The sequence below is a fragment of the Amia ocellicauda genome, chromosome 4, assembly GCF_036373705.1.
Source record: "Amia ocellicauda isolate fAmiCal2 chromosome 4, fAmiCal2.hap1, whole genome shotgun sequence".
NCBI lineage: Eukaryota > Metazoa > Chordata > Actinopteri > Amiiformes > Amiidae > Amia > Amia ocellicauda.
In genome coordinates this window covers 34,249,627-34,262,815 of record NC_089853.1, presented here as the reverse complement: position 1 = coordinate 34,262,815, position 13,189 = coordinate 34,249,627, and the positions used below count along the sequence as shown (strand labels likewise).

General features: G+C 37.0%; 1 protein-coding gene across 2 annotated transcripts in view; it reads right to left on the bottom strand.

Annotated features, from left to right (window-relative positions):
* LOC136748307 (synaptic vesicle glycoprotein 2B) overlaps positions 1-13,189 on the bottom strand; it is a 68,762-nt gene that overhangs the window by 3,108 nt on the left and 52,465 nt on the right. For both annotated transcript variants that reach the window (XM_066701938.1, XM_066701937.1), the window contains exons 3-12: positions 8,151-8,331; positions 6,841-6,992; positions 5,865-5,998; positions 5,316-5,405; positions 4,736-4,846; positions 4,312-4,400; positions 3,356-3,520; positions 2,736-2,869; positions 2,295-2,495; positions 949-1,108 (exon numbers count right to left, since the gene is read on the bottom strand). In XM_066701938.1, coding sequence (XP_066558035.1) covers positions 949-1,108; positions 2,295-2,495; positions 2,736-2,869; positions 3,356-3,520; positions 4,312-4,400; positions 4,736-4,846; positions 5,316-5,405; positions 5,865-5,998; positions 6,841-6,992; positions 8,151-8,331 — 1,417 coding nt within the window. The remainder of the gene's footprint in view (positions 1-948; positions 1,109-2,294; positions 2,496-2,735; positions 2,870-3,355; positions 3,521-4,311; positions 4,401-4,735; positions 4,847-5,315; positions 5,406-5,864; positions 5,999-6,840; positions 6,993-8,150; positions 8,332-13,189) is intronic.

Here is a 13,189-nt window from a genome sequence, read left to right as displayed (position 1 = left end):
AAGATTTTACTGATTTACAGTTCATATGAGGAAATCGATCAATTTAAATAAATTAATAAGGCCCTAATTTGAGGATTTCAAGTCTCAAGTTTTGAGGGAGTGTGCAATTGGCATGCTGACTGCAGGAATGTCCTCCAGAGATGCAGTCAGGTCAAGAACCTCGGTAAGATGATGAGCCACAGATGAACTTCCCTGAGACGGCTTCTAACAGTTTGTGCAGAAATTCTTTGGTTGTGCAAACCCAGTTTCATCAGCTGTCCGGGTGGCTGGTCTCAGATGATCCCGCAGTTGAAGAAGTCAGATGTGGAGGTCCTGGGCTGGCGTGGTCACACATGGTCTGCGGTCATGAAGCCGGTTGTATGTACTGACTAAGTCTCGAAAACAACGTTGGAGGCGGCTTATGGTAGAGAAATTAACGTTCAATTCTCTTGCAACAGTTTGGTGGACATTCCTACAGTCAGCGTGCCAATTGAATGCTCCCTCAAATCCCTCAAATGAGACAAAACTGCACATTTTAGAGGGGGCTTTTATTGTCCCCAGCACAAGGTGCACCTGTGTAATGATCCTGCTGTTTTGTGCGTATGGAACATTTCTGGGATTTTTCACTTCAGCTCATAAAACATGGGACCAACACTTTACATGTTTTTTTCATATTTCTGTTAAGTATATTATGTTTTATTGTACATTGTTCCATTCTTGTAAGAATTATATTATTTATATATTTTCTCTGAATGACCACTCTTTTCTATCTTGCAGGTTTGATTTAGAATTCCATTTTGAGTTTTGTTTTATACTTTTTGTACTTGCTGAACAAACACTAGTCTGTGGTGATTATGAGCTTTTGTTATTGTTAATAAGCCCCAGTAAACATAATAATCTAAGTCTGCTCAGTGAAGAGTACTTTTAATCAGGGGAGGTGTAGCCTGTCGGGGGACCACTCAGCTTTACCTTTTACTAGTGGGGTACAACTCTACAGTGATAACCTCGATGCCATTCCAGGCTGCCACACTTGCACCACAGAAGAGACACTGCCAGCCAATGATTGCAGACTCACTGCTGCCAAAGAACAGGAAGAAAGTGCAGGCAGATGAGATGAGCATGGAGCCCCCTGCGGGAAGGAAAGAGAGGGAAAGAAAAGCAGACAGAGACAGTCAGTCTGGATCTGTTCCCCTCAGCACCGCATTACAGCCATAATCACTTTGGGTTTTGAGATGTTTTTTTGGTTCTATGTTTTATTTACAAAACATAAGTTACTGGAACACAAAACTCTTTAATGTAAACTCAAGTAATGAAAAGCACACCCATTTCACAAATTAGAAATACCAGTGTTGCATCCTAACCTTAGTCCTCCTTGAAGCTTATTTCTAAGAGGTGTTTTACAGAATCAAAACCATTGAAATATTCAGGATTAGATTAAATACCACATCAAATTATTACTGTAAAAGTAAGCAAGCATAGAAAAAGTCAATTCAGGATTCAAGATTAAGATTAATTTAGAGCTAAGAGGCCAATAGCAACTTCACAAGAGCTACAGTCTTTTAAGGCCAAGACTAATCAAAGTGTGCATGTGACAACAATATCCAAAGCACTGTTGAATACTGTTTAAAATATAAAAAAAACATTCAGGAGATTCAGTAACCATGTGGCAAAAAGTTTTGTGTTCTGATTAAACTAAAATTGAACTTTTTGGCCTAAATCCAAAGCGTTATATTTGGCGCAAATCCAACACAGCATATCACACAGAGGACATCATCCCAACTGGGAAGTAGGGTGGTGGCAGCATCATGTTAAGAGGATGTTGCTCATTGGCAGGGGGCACTTGTCAGGATACAAGGGGAAATGAATGAATTGAAGTGCAGAAAAGTCCTTGAGGAAAACCCCCTGCCCTCTGCAAGAAAACTGAAACTGGGACAGAAGTTCACCTTTCAGTATAACAATGACCCAGATTACACTGGAGTGATTAAGGAAACAAAAGCAAATGTCCTTGTGTGGCCCAGTCAGATCCTCAACCTAAATCCAATTGAAAATGTGTGGCATGACTTGAAGATTGCCATCGGATCTTGACAGAGTTCTGTATTTTGTATGTAACCAAGCAATATGTATTTTTGTTAAACAGAAGGTCACATATATATATATATATATATATATATATATATATATATATATATATATATATATATATATATATATATATATATATATATATATATATATATATATATATATATATATATATATATATATATATATAATATATCCAGGGCCTGCTTTCCTGATTTAAAGTCGACACTCACCAATCATCTTTATCCTTCCTATCTTGTCCATGAAGAGTGCCGATATGATGTTACCAGGCAACACAGCCAGGCTGCCCAGGAAGCTGACCAGGTAGATGAGGATGTCATTCTCCTCTTCAAAGTCCAGGTGGCAGCCTTTCTTCGAGTGCATGAATGTGTTGTTCACCATCCTACAATCAATGAACTTCTCCTCATACAAGTCTGCCAGATAGAAAACAAATACCTCTCAGTTAGAGGTGCTGAAGAACATCTGGGATTAATTTGTTTTATAACCATGTCATCACAAATACTATCAACAGAAACAATAAGCATAAGATTCCATTTTATTTTGTGTAATAACCTTTATGATCTTTCAGTTAGGCTACCCTATTTAGCAAATTCTGTGCTTTATCACACTATAATAAACTGTCGTACTGAGCCTTCAGTGTTCAGGGTTCCCACCTGTATTGTAAAACATAGTAGATATGATGGTGCAGTTCTTAAAGAAAGTATCTGTGGATCTGATGTCTTCAAAGAAACACTCTTCAAACAAAGAATCCTCAAAGGTGACCGACTTCAACTCTATTTTAGTGAACCTGGACGGAAACAAAGGAGAACAATCTGCTTACAACAATCTTGAAAAGCCAGAGAGGTATCCAAATACTTGAGCCAAATGAACTATGGAAAAATATTATGGAGGTTTTGTAATTATTATATCAGTACATACTGAAACCAAATGGATATCAAATAATTCTCATCAACCCTCTGCACCTGTATGTGTGTTAAAATATCTCTATAATTTATTGTCTAACACTTAACACCTAACTAAAATGCAAACTCTGAGCCTAAACTATTTATTTGTTTTGATTGCCTGTAAGAAGTACAAAAGCAAATTGTATTATTCTTCTTCAGTTAAGAAAATACCTGGAATGTTTTGGCTTCTTCCACAGTACTAAAGCTTACTATTGTTTTTTCTTTAATTTGCTGAACGAGCTGAAAATTATCGTGAAGGTACCAAACAATTGTACCAAATCAGTTCATCTTTGTTTTTCACAGGAACTGGAAACTGCTGCAGAACGTACTTGTCATTGAAATATTCTCCCTCATGGTGGACCTGGTTTTCCAGAGAGAAGTTGAAGGTAAAGTGCTCCACACGTTCACGATGGAAGTGCTTGACCTTGGACTCGTACTCTTCATTCTGCAGATATTTGATCATGTCGGGGAACCACACCGTTAACCCGTAGTAACTGCAGAACAAGACAGTGCCTGTTATTAGACCTCCAATGCATGGCTAATGAACAGTGAGAAGCTATAATAGGGTGTGTGTGTGAGCTCATGCATTCCTCGAGTCAATCAGAAATGTTAACAGTGGAATATAGTTTGGTCTGCATCGCTCCAGTAGTGTTTTATTATCCCACAGGGACCTCCCTTGCTCTTTTCAGATCTGTTACCTGCTACCTTCAGCCACTGCAGAGGCTGTTGTTAAGGTAAGCAAATGGCTACTGTGTAGCTGTATGCACTGCAATGTATTGTTGCTGGTTTAGCTGGGGCTTTTTTCTGAAAAGAGACCCTGATTTTGATTAAACACACCATGTAAGTCTCAGCTGTTGTTGTGTCTTACAATTTCTCTATCATGTAGTCACAAATCCCATTCAAAATTGAAATAAAGTACAATAAATCTATCCAGTAGAAGTGTAAGACTGCTTCCAAAGGGCCCCACATTTGACAGCTTGGAAAGGATACATAATTACATGCCCACTCCCTCACAATAAAGAAAGGCTTTATTTTTAAAGCCAAATTTCCATTAAACCATTTGTTTCACAAAGCTCATTGTTTCAATGAAATAACTGTTTTTGACACACACACACACACACACACACACACACACACACACACACACGTACATGCACATACATATTTGAAACATCTTGGGGAAGCCATCATCAAGTAGTGGATCAATAAGGGCTGTGATATATATATATATATATATATATATATATATATATATATATATATATACGATGAAATGCATTTCTACCTGAATGCCATAGTAAACCAAACAATTGCCATAAATAGTGTGTTCAGTCGCAGCTGGGGTGAGAATAGAGACAGCACATTCTGCAGCACCTGAGAAGAGCACAAAATAATAAGATAAGTAGAAAATAGTATTGCCTGTAACTAAACTACAGAAACTAACTGATTAAAGATGTACAATATACTTATATAGTATAAGTATATATAAGTATATAGTATATAGTATAGCAGTTCAAAATCAGTGTATATGTTTAATGCAGAAATTGTTTTACTTTACCTATATTTTAATAATTTGAATTGATTAAAATATAACTCCCTTCACAACATTATGTTGGGTGTCTTTAAATGACAGCCCCCCTTTTCAATGAATATTTTCATATTAACAGAATTGGAGAGCTTGAGAGTCCTTTATTGAATGATCTGCCTACCTGCTTGACCACTGTCATAAATCGAACCAGCCACCTCTGGTACCAGGTCCCCGTAGAGCTCTGGATCTCAATGAACTCATCCTCCTGCTTGGGTGTCTTAATGTGAGATACCTTACATAAACCAGAGATGGAAAGACTTAAAACCAGTACAAAGGTGATACCTTTGTTCTCCAGTCTTTTTGCTCTTGCTGGATGTGTCATCATACAAAACTAGAGACACTTCAATGTTGAGGAACTGCAGAGTACATATCTGTCAGGCCTATAACCTGTTAGTATTTAAATTAGAATCACAGGTTTAGTTTCCTTTGATAACATCTACTGTCCAGAATGGGTGAGGGGGTGGAGTTAGATATTTGAGACAACACTTAAAGGACTAATGCACTTCTCACTGGTAACATTGGAAGTTCAAGGGGTAAACCACAAGGGGCACTGTTTTCTGGTGCAAGCTAAGAAACTTTGTTTATATATGGTAGCATTAAGCCATATTTCATACCAAGAACTAAAGTATAATTACACATGGTAAAGCTACTTTAAATTGATACTGAAGTTTAAGTGGCGACTCTCAACGAGACCTACTCACAGTGAACACTTTCTCCGGTTCTCCCTTTGCTCTCATGTTGGTGTCGTGAACTTGCTTCAGAATCATCCAGGCCTCATCGTGTTTACCATTCTGACAGGAACACACCACCACAGTCATCAGGATTAGACAGGAACAATGCAATGGTTTTACAGAAGCCCTTTCCTTTATGCCAAAACAACTACAGTTGCAGGAGTATTTAAGTATTTATAAAGATCTTTATGATTATAAATTATAAATAGGATGGTTCTTCAGTTGCATACTCTTTCTGTGCTTTTACCAATGTGTTTTACACCACACAAGTTGAGTGCTTCGATATGCACTTTAATGCTTCTTATATTGTCTGTTACAATTTGGAAAGCATTTAGCTTAAGACGAGTGTTTTCACTTGTGGCCATGGTATTAAATAAATTAGCAGAAAAAAAAATGGTTTTACTAGATTTTAATATATAATGCTTTTAAACGTGGTTAATACTCTCTCGGCTTAAACGGAAATATGTCTACACATCCTAGTGATTGGTGAGATTGTAATGCTGGCCGCAGATTCCTTACCTCCAGCAGAAACCTTGGACTCTCTGGCATGAAGGTGAGTCCAATGAGGGAGGCAATGGCAGGCAGAGCACACACCAGCACAAACACACGCCAGCTGTGGAACTGGAACTCCGTGCCCATGCTGAATCCCCAACCTGGAACACAAGGGTTATTGTTATTGTTTTAGACCAAAATTGTAGACCTGCAAATTAATGGCCTGTGTGTTTTCTTTTTCTTGTCATATTTATTAATCTTTTATTTTATATTCTGTTCAGACTGGTGGTGCAGTAGGAGCAATTACAAGACTTAATTTAAGCAATTTAAATGTAATTGTACATCCCTTGCCCAACATGGAAAATCAGATCAAAAGCAATTTTGATAAAAAATTAATTCGGCATGTCTGCTATTCAGGCATATAGTATATGTTTAATTTGCTATATTTACAGATTTTTGTAATGTATTCTGTACCAATGTGTAGCTTTTTGAAGTTTGTTTTGTGTTCAATATACATTGTTTAATACCACTGCATAGTATGTAAGCTTTTATAGTTCCATGTTGATGTTGAGTCACCTTGGACAAAGACATCCACGTTTATTAATAATAATTAACAATTAGTTTGCTAATCAGAAAAGTGTAAATATTCCACTTGATTGAATAAAGACACAGAGGGATGTGGCATGTAAACCTTTTAAGCCACTCAGTTCAGTCAGTTTTCTGTAGGTGGAATTAAAGTTCAGCAAGCTCTGAAAATATGTAATTCATAAATCATGATAATTTAATGAACAATATGTATGAGAACGTTAGACTATGTTAATGTTCACTAATGCTGGAAAGGCACCGAGAACATTTTGAAGGACATGGATGAAGTCTTCATCTCTCAAATACTTATTTCTTTAAAAGAATGAGCAATTTTTCCTGGTAGCCTTAGAGTGTGGGAAGAAGACTTGTTGGCTTAAAGGAGGTAACACGTGTGGGTGAGATAAACTTAGCTCTGTACCGTAGTGAGGGATGATGCCCCAGGCCATAGAGGAGGCGTAGATGCCCCCAATCATCCAGAACATGCAGAGCCAGCTCAGGTGCTCCCCCCTCTTCTCTCGGCACAGGAACTCAGAGAAGTAGGCATAAACAATGGGGATGGACCCTCCAATGCTGATGAGAAACACAAGATAGGCCACAAAAAAGTAGGTAAAGGCCTCTGTTTTATCTGGTTATCCTACATTATAGGGAGACGTTGAACTATGTAATTGGTTTCTACATTAAAACACACTGAAATGCCATAATATATGTTGTTATTTAAAAATATATATATATATATTTTATATATAAGCAACAGTCCCTACATTTCATACATTTATCAAAATGATCAAATTGGCTGGATGCAATTGCTCAGTTAGAAAAGACATGGTTAAATAAAGCTGTGGGAGTCTTTTAAGGACAAGTTGTAAACATTAAATCTACGATCTGCTTTATGCTCACTTGTGACTTTCAATATAATGCTTCCTTTGAAACCTTTAATAATATATAAGTGTTTTATAAATTCAAATTCCCTGACCAGATCCCATCTGGAAGCCAGGTGGTTTTTTAAATTATTATTATTTCTGTTTGTTTTAGTGTGGCTGTTTTGTTCTAAAGAACAAAAGCTTCTGCAGATGTGTTCTTATTGCTGGAGTGGGACTCATCTTCGTGCAAAGACACACAAAAGCTGAGTGTTTTATTCAATTAAACTGGAACTGGCCTTCATGGCTGGAACACCACTAACTGTTCAATATTTTAATCTATTGAATGTTACAAAATATAGACCTACAGTACCTTCCTGGGTACAATGATATGTTACAATGGAGTTGATTTGTCTGAAGTTTATGTTTTCCAGGCAAGAGAATAATTACATATATTACTTAAACATGTCTGGTAAAACATTATAAACTAAGGATTGAATTTCTGCCTTTCGAGGGGATTTACTGCTGTCTCAAGATAAGCTGGCAGATCCTAGTAATCAAATATTTTATGTTTACAAACACACAAAATAAGAAGAAGTGTTTAAATTGAGTAAAGCAGCAAAAAAGCTTTAATAGATTTCAGTGAAAATGTTTATTTATATTATTATCAAATTATCAAATTGAATTGTCTGGTTTCTCTTACATTCTTGGTTTTGCTCCTAGCAGAACAAGAAACAACACGAGTTAAAAAAAAAACTAAATTCAAAATGTAAAATTACATTTTCCAAAATCACATTTGGAAAGGATTTTGAAGCAGTGAAATAATACATTTCTCTGCTGGACCACAGCACACCCTGGTATAGTCTCTTACCCAATGCCGGAGATGAGCCGGAAAAACAGGAAGAGGCCATATCCTTGGACAAAGGAGGAGATGAAGGCGAAGACAGAGTTGATGGCCAGTGCAATTATCAGACACCTTTTACGGCCCATTTTGTCTGCCAGTCCACCCCATATGAAGGCTCCAACCATCATTCCCAGGTACACTATCAACCCTGCAAACAAAGACAAACTCCAATCAGCTGTCTACAGAAACCCAGATTATTATGTATCACTTAAATTGCTCATGCAGGAATATAGATAAAGGAGATCATGTTATTATAATTTTTTTAATTGCCATTTATTCTATGTGTTACAAAACGATATCAGTCGTGTTATCCAGTGTTTCTAATGTTTCCAGTGGACTAATGTTCGTGAAATTTGCTAGTCAGTTATCCTTTCCTTTAAACCCCCAGATTTAATTTCCTAATAATCATCTTTGCTCATCGCTAAAACTCCCATACCCGCATGGGAGGTAGAACAAGAACATGCACACCTGTAACCTGTAAACCTGCAGTGCAAACAACAGAGCTATGGCCTCAGACAGTGGACGTCACACAGCTCTTATTGGAAACATTGCAAGCACACAGATGTTTCGTTGGTAGCAAGCAGGGGAGACCTTATCTTAATTCTAGTCTTATGGTTCTGAGGCCAATTGGGGGATGTGTCCTGGGAGATCCCATTCACATTTTGATGACCAATTCAAACCCGTAATCTCTGAACTCTGTTGAAGCCTATCCAGTGCCCACTGATATATTGTCTTTCCTGTGATAAACAAATCACAGTCAAATGTTGCAGTGTCTCACAGTGTCTCATTGTTAACTTGGAATAAAATGTCATGATACTCATGCATCATCATATAATTTTTAATATATTGTTTTTTATATTTAAAAAGGGAATTTATGGATTGAAAGGAAATGGTTTATTTTACATGCTCTCCTAAGTTTTTGTTACAGTCCTTGGAGAGGGCAAACATTAAATGTACTTCTAACATATATGTATCTCTGCATTCTTTATCACCAGCATAAATAATGTGCACAGCGAATCCAGGCTGTTCCACAAAGCCTTCTCTATATGTCAAGTAAAACATTTTCTGTTTTTTCCCCATTCTAATGGCAAACTCTGTACAGTACAGGGTTGTTAATAGATTAAGGCACTATGTAAAGAAAAAAGAGGCACAATGGTTCAAGAATAGGGATCTTAGAAACATTCCACACTTCCACAGTCATACAAAACAAAATGATAATGAATCACTGCCTATTATAGAAAATTGGTCATTATAAACTCTCATCCAAAATAATAGAAGGTATCTTTTTCATTTTAATCCAGACTAAAAGGGAAAACACATGTTATTTTGAAGTACAATATTATTGGATTGTCTGCTACTGCAAGAAGATCAATAATCAATTCCATTATATGATGTTGGGAACTTGCCAAATTGTCTGGTGCATTTGTTTTCTGTAGTTTGAGTGTTTAGACACCAGGGGGCTCACTCATACATCTTTTGAAAGAAAGGGAGAGCAGGATAGATGCCATTATTCATGAGGTTCACAGATTGAAATGTTGATATGCATGGGCTTTTTCTAAATGACATTTACCCATGAAAATGAAAGCAGCTTCTCTCATCAGCTCCTAACAGAAGATGATAAATTGGACTAAGAGATATTCTTGGCATTTTGCATGAATAATAAAATAGATATGGAGGTCTGAGCTTAATATTTACTGCTTCAGTAGAGTAGTGTAAACCATTTGAAATGTAATGTTTTTATTTTTAACGGAAACCATACTCTTTATACTACCGCAGATCTCCACCTCCACCAATTCTGTCAGGATTTTAAAAACCTTACTATGAACCTCTATTCTATTTTTATAAGGAGAGGAATAGTCCTCCCTTTTGCTTCTCTCTTTGTATTTCTTAGGTTTAACTGTTTACAGGTTTATAGTAGATGCCCAGTTTTGTCAATAAGATATAAGGAGTTTACAAAAAAGATGTCCTGAAAATATAGCTTTTTATGATCATATTACCGTGTTGTTGTCTTTCCAAACTTCCACATCACATTTGTCTTTGTCGAGTGTGTTTTATTCAGTCATTCAGGCATTGTTATCCTATGTTTAAATACTTCCCAGAAACTCTGCCTATGTTCAAATTTTAGGCATACAAAATGGTGCAATAGATCGATGTTCTGTGGATTTACAGTGTATCCATTGACTTTACTATTGTGAGACTACTCTGGTCCTTGCCTGCTAGCTTACTCTGTATTTACAACCTGACCCTAACAGTGAGGAATAAGCAGCTTAACACGCACGTGTGACAATGGTGTGTGCTTCGCTGTGGATTACGCCCCACTCGTAATAATCCCAGCCCTCGTACAGGCGAGCATCACGGTCCTGCAGGATCCTGGATTTGTTCTGGAATCTCTCAGAATGTTTGGTCCAATGTTATTCACTGCTGGGACTTTGATACTGAAAAAACATTTCAACTTCCAGATTTGGTCAGGTTAGGATATGGGCCATATTGCCACAAGAATCTTATCAGAACTTAATGCTTGTTATAATTGTTTCCTTTGTGACCAGAGATCAAACTTGCTGAATTAAAATTCAATGTATCAATTTATTATTATTCCTATTATTATTATTATTATTATTATTATTATTATTATTATTATTATTATTAGTAGTAGTAGTAGTAGTAGTAGTAGTAGGAGGAGGAGGAGGAGGAGGAGGAGGAGGAGTAGAGGTATAATTTGATTGTAGTAGCTGATTTAATATTTTTCAGCTATGTGAAACTTGTGTTTTATGAGAGAGATTCCAAGTAAGTATTACTAAATTCTCCTCCTTAGATCTGTTTGCTTATAAAACATCTCATACAAAAAATGTACATAGTTTAGAAGAAGTCTTCATACTGTTTTTGAATATAAACCCACTTCCTCTTTAATCACGTAAAGCCTGAAAGCACAGTGTCCACTCTATTAATTTTGCTCCTTGAATGTTACAGGTCTTGAGAAGATAAATAGAAAAAGCTCTGACATGTAAGCACTCTTTAAAGGAAATTAATTAATCTGTAGAAAAAGGATTTATATTCTTTTCAAGATAATGGAAAAAAACATTAGGGTAACTGACTTGATCAAACAGCCTGCCTTTGTAGTTAGCAGGTTTCTATGCTGCTGCCTGATTAATCTTTGTCTTGGTTGGATCCCATGGGAAATTATATTATAGTAAAATTATAGTTTCTGTAGAAATAATTTTTGTTTTATTTTTATCAGAGACTGTAGAAATCCAATTTTATATCTATGCTATATTATAGAAACTGCAGTTAAAGCAGTACAGCAGTAAGACTTGGGCTGGGATTAAATCAAAACTTGCAAATTGACAACTACAGAACTGTACTCAGTTGCAGGTTCATTTTTTATAAGATGCAACTTTCTTCTAATCATTAATGTAACTGCTATGATGTAGAGGTTTGTAGTTTGCTATTAGCAGGTGGGTCAAAGTTTTGATTTAATCCAGCCCTTGATTTAAGTGGATCGCAGGGATAAAACTACAGGTTCCACAGAAAAAACATATATCTGTTGAAACTGAGTACTCTGCATGACAGTATAACCCTGGTCCAATTTGTTTGGTTGCTTGTTTTAATTATAGAGGCTCCATCTCTGTACCAGATCTCACAAGACCATCCCCAGCCCCAGCCTATGATCTCGAACCTGGCAGCCATGGCATCGCTGCAGATGGCGCCATCGTTAGGGGCTCTGGCACAAGAACAGCAAGGGAGGAGGCAGAGGACCAGTGCCACCCGAGCAGCATATGGGGGTGGGTTATGATCCCCTCTAACAACAGCTGCACCTTCTCTGTGGTGCTGTCATCTCTGTGTTGTTACACACAGCTCTGATTGAAGCTGAGCAGAACTACTATGACCCACAGCACGGTAATCAACAGACTGACCAGAGAAGGAAAACTGAAAACTGCATGCTGAAATTAGGTTGGGGTTTAAAAATATCTTAAGATATCTTATCTTTACACATAATTACTTATAATTCATGATTTTTCGGTGGGTTGCAGATGAGGGAGTAACCTTAAACTAATTGAAGGAAACAGAAAGGTTAAAGTGAACATTAATTGTGCATTCTGCTTGGAATGACAGTGAAATGAAGCCACTCTGACTTTTCCCCCAAAATGCTATCCTTGTGAAAGTTTGAGGAAGTTTCACTGGTGCTAATCAATAGCAAAGTGCAGAAAATAGTGCACAGCATTATGGGAATAATGTGTTGTTTTGTGAGCTAACTAACTCCTCTAAACATAGTTAAAGTTCAAATCCTCCATCTGGAAATGTTAGGGAGGAAATTATTTGCCATTTAACCACAATCAGCATAACTAAAGCACATACAGATTCAACGAGATTTGTGCTACAGATACTCAATGTTAGTCAAGATTGTACTTTGTTTAATTACTTTGTTGTTATTGTCATTTTCTTGGTACCACTATCAATTAAGCCTTCCACAAGTCATCCTTGGGTAATGTTTGAGAGACAGGATTGTTTCACCCTGCAGCTGAGCAGGGCGGGACAGTATTACAGTTAGGTCCATAAATATTTGCACAGTGACACAATTGTCATCATTTTGGCTCTGTACGACACCACAATGGATTTTTAAAGGAAACAATCAAGATATGTTTTAAGTGTAGACTTTCATCTTTAATTTGAGGGTAGTTACATCCAAATTGGGTGAATGGTGTAGGAATTACACCCTTTTTATATGTGGTCCACCAATTTTAGGGGCTCAAAAATATTTGGACAAACTAACATAATCATTAATTAAATTGTGAGTTTCAATACTTGGTTGCAAATCCTTTGCAGTCAATGACTGCCTGAAGTCTGGAACCCATAGACGTCACCAGATGCTGGGTTTGTTCCCTGGTGATGCTCTGCCAGGCCTGCACTGCAGCTGTCTTTAGTTCCTGCTTGTTCTTGGGGTGTTTTGCAAATCTCTTGATTTGTAAACTGCCCAGCAGAACTGAAGCGAAGGGCTGGGTTTATGTGTC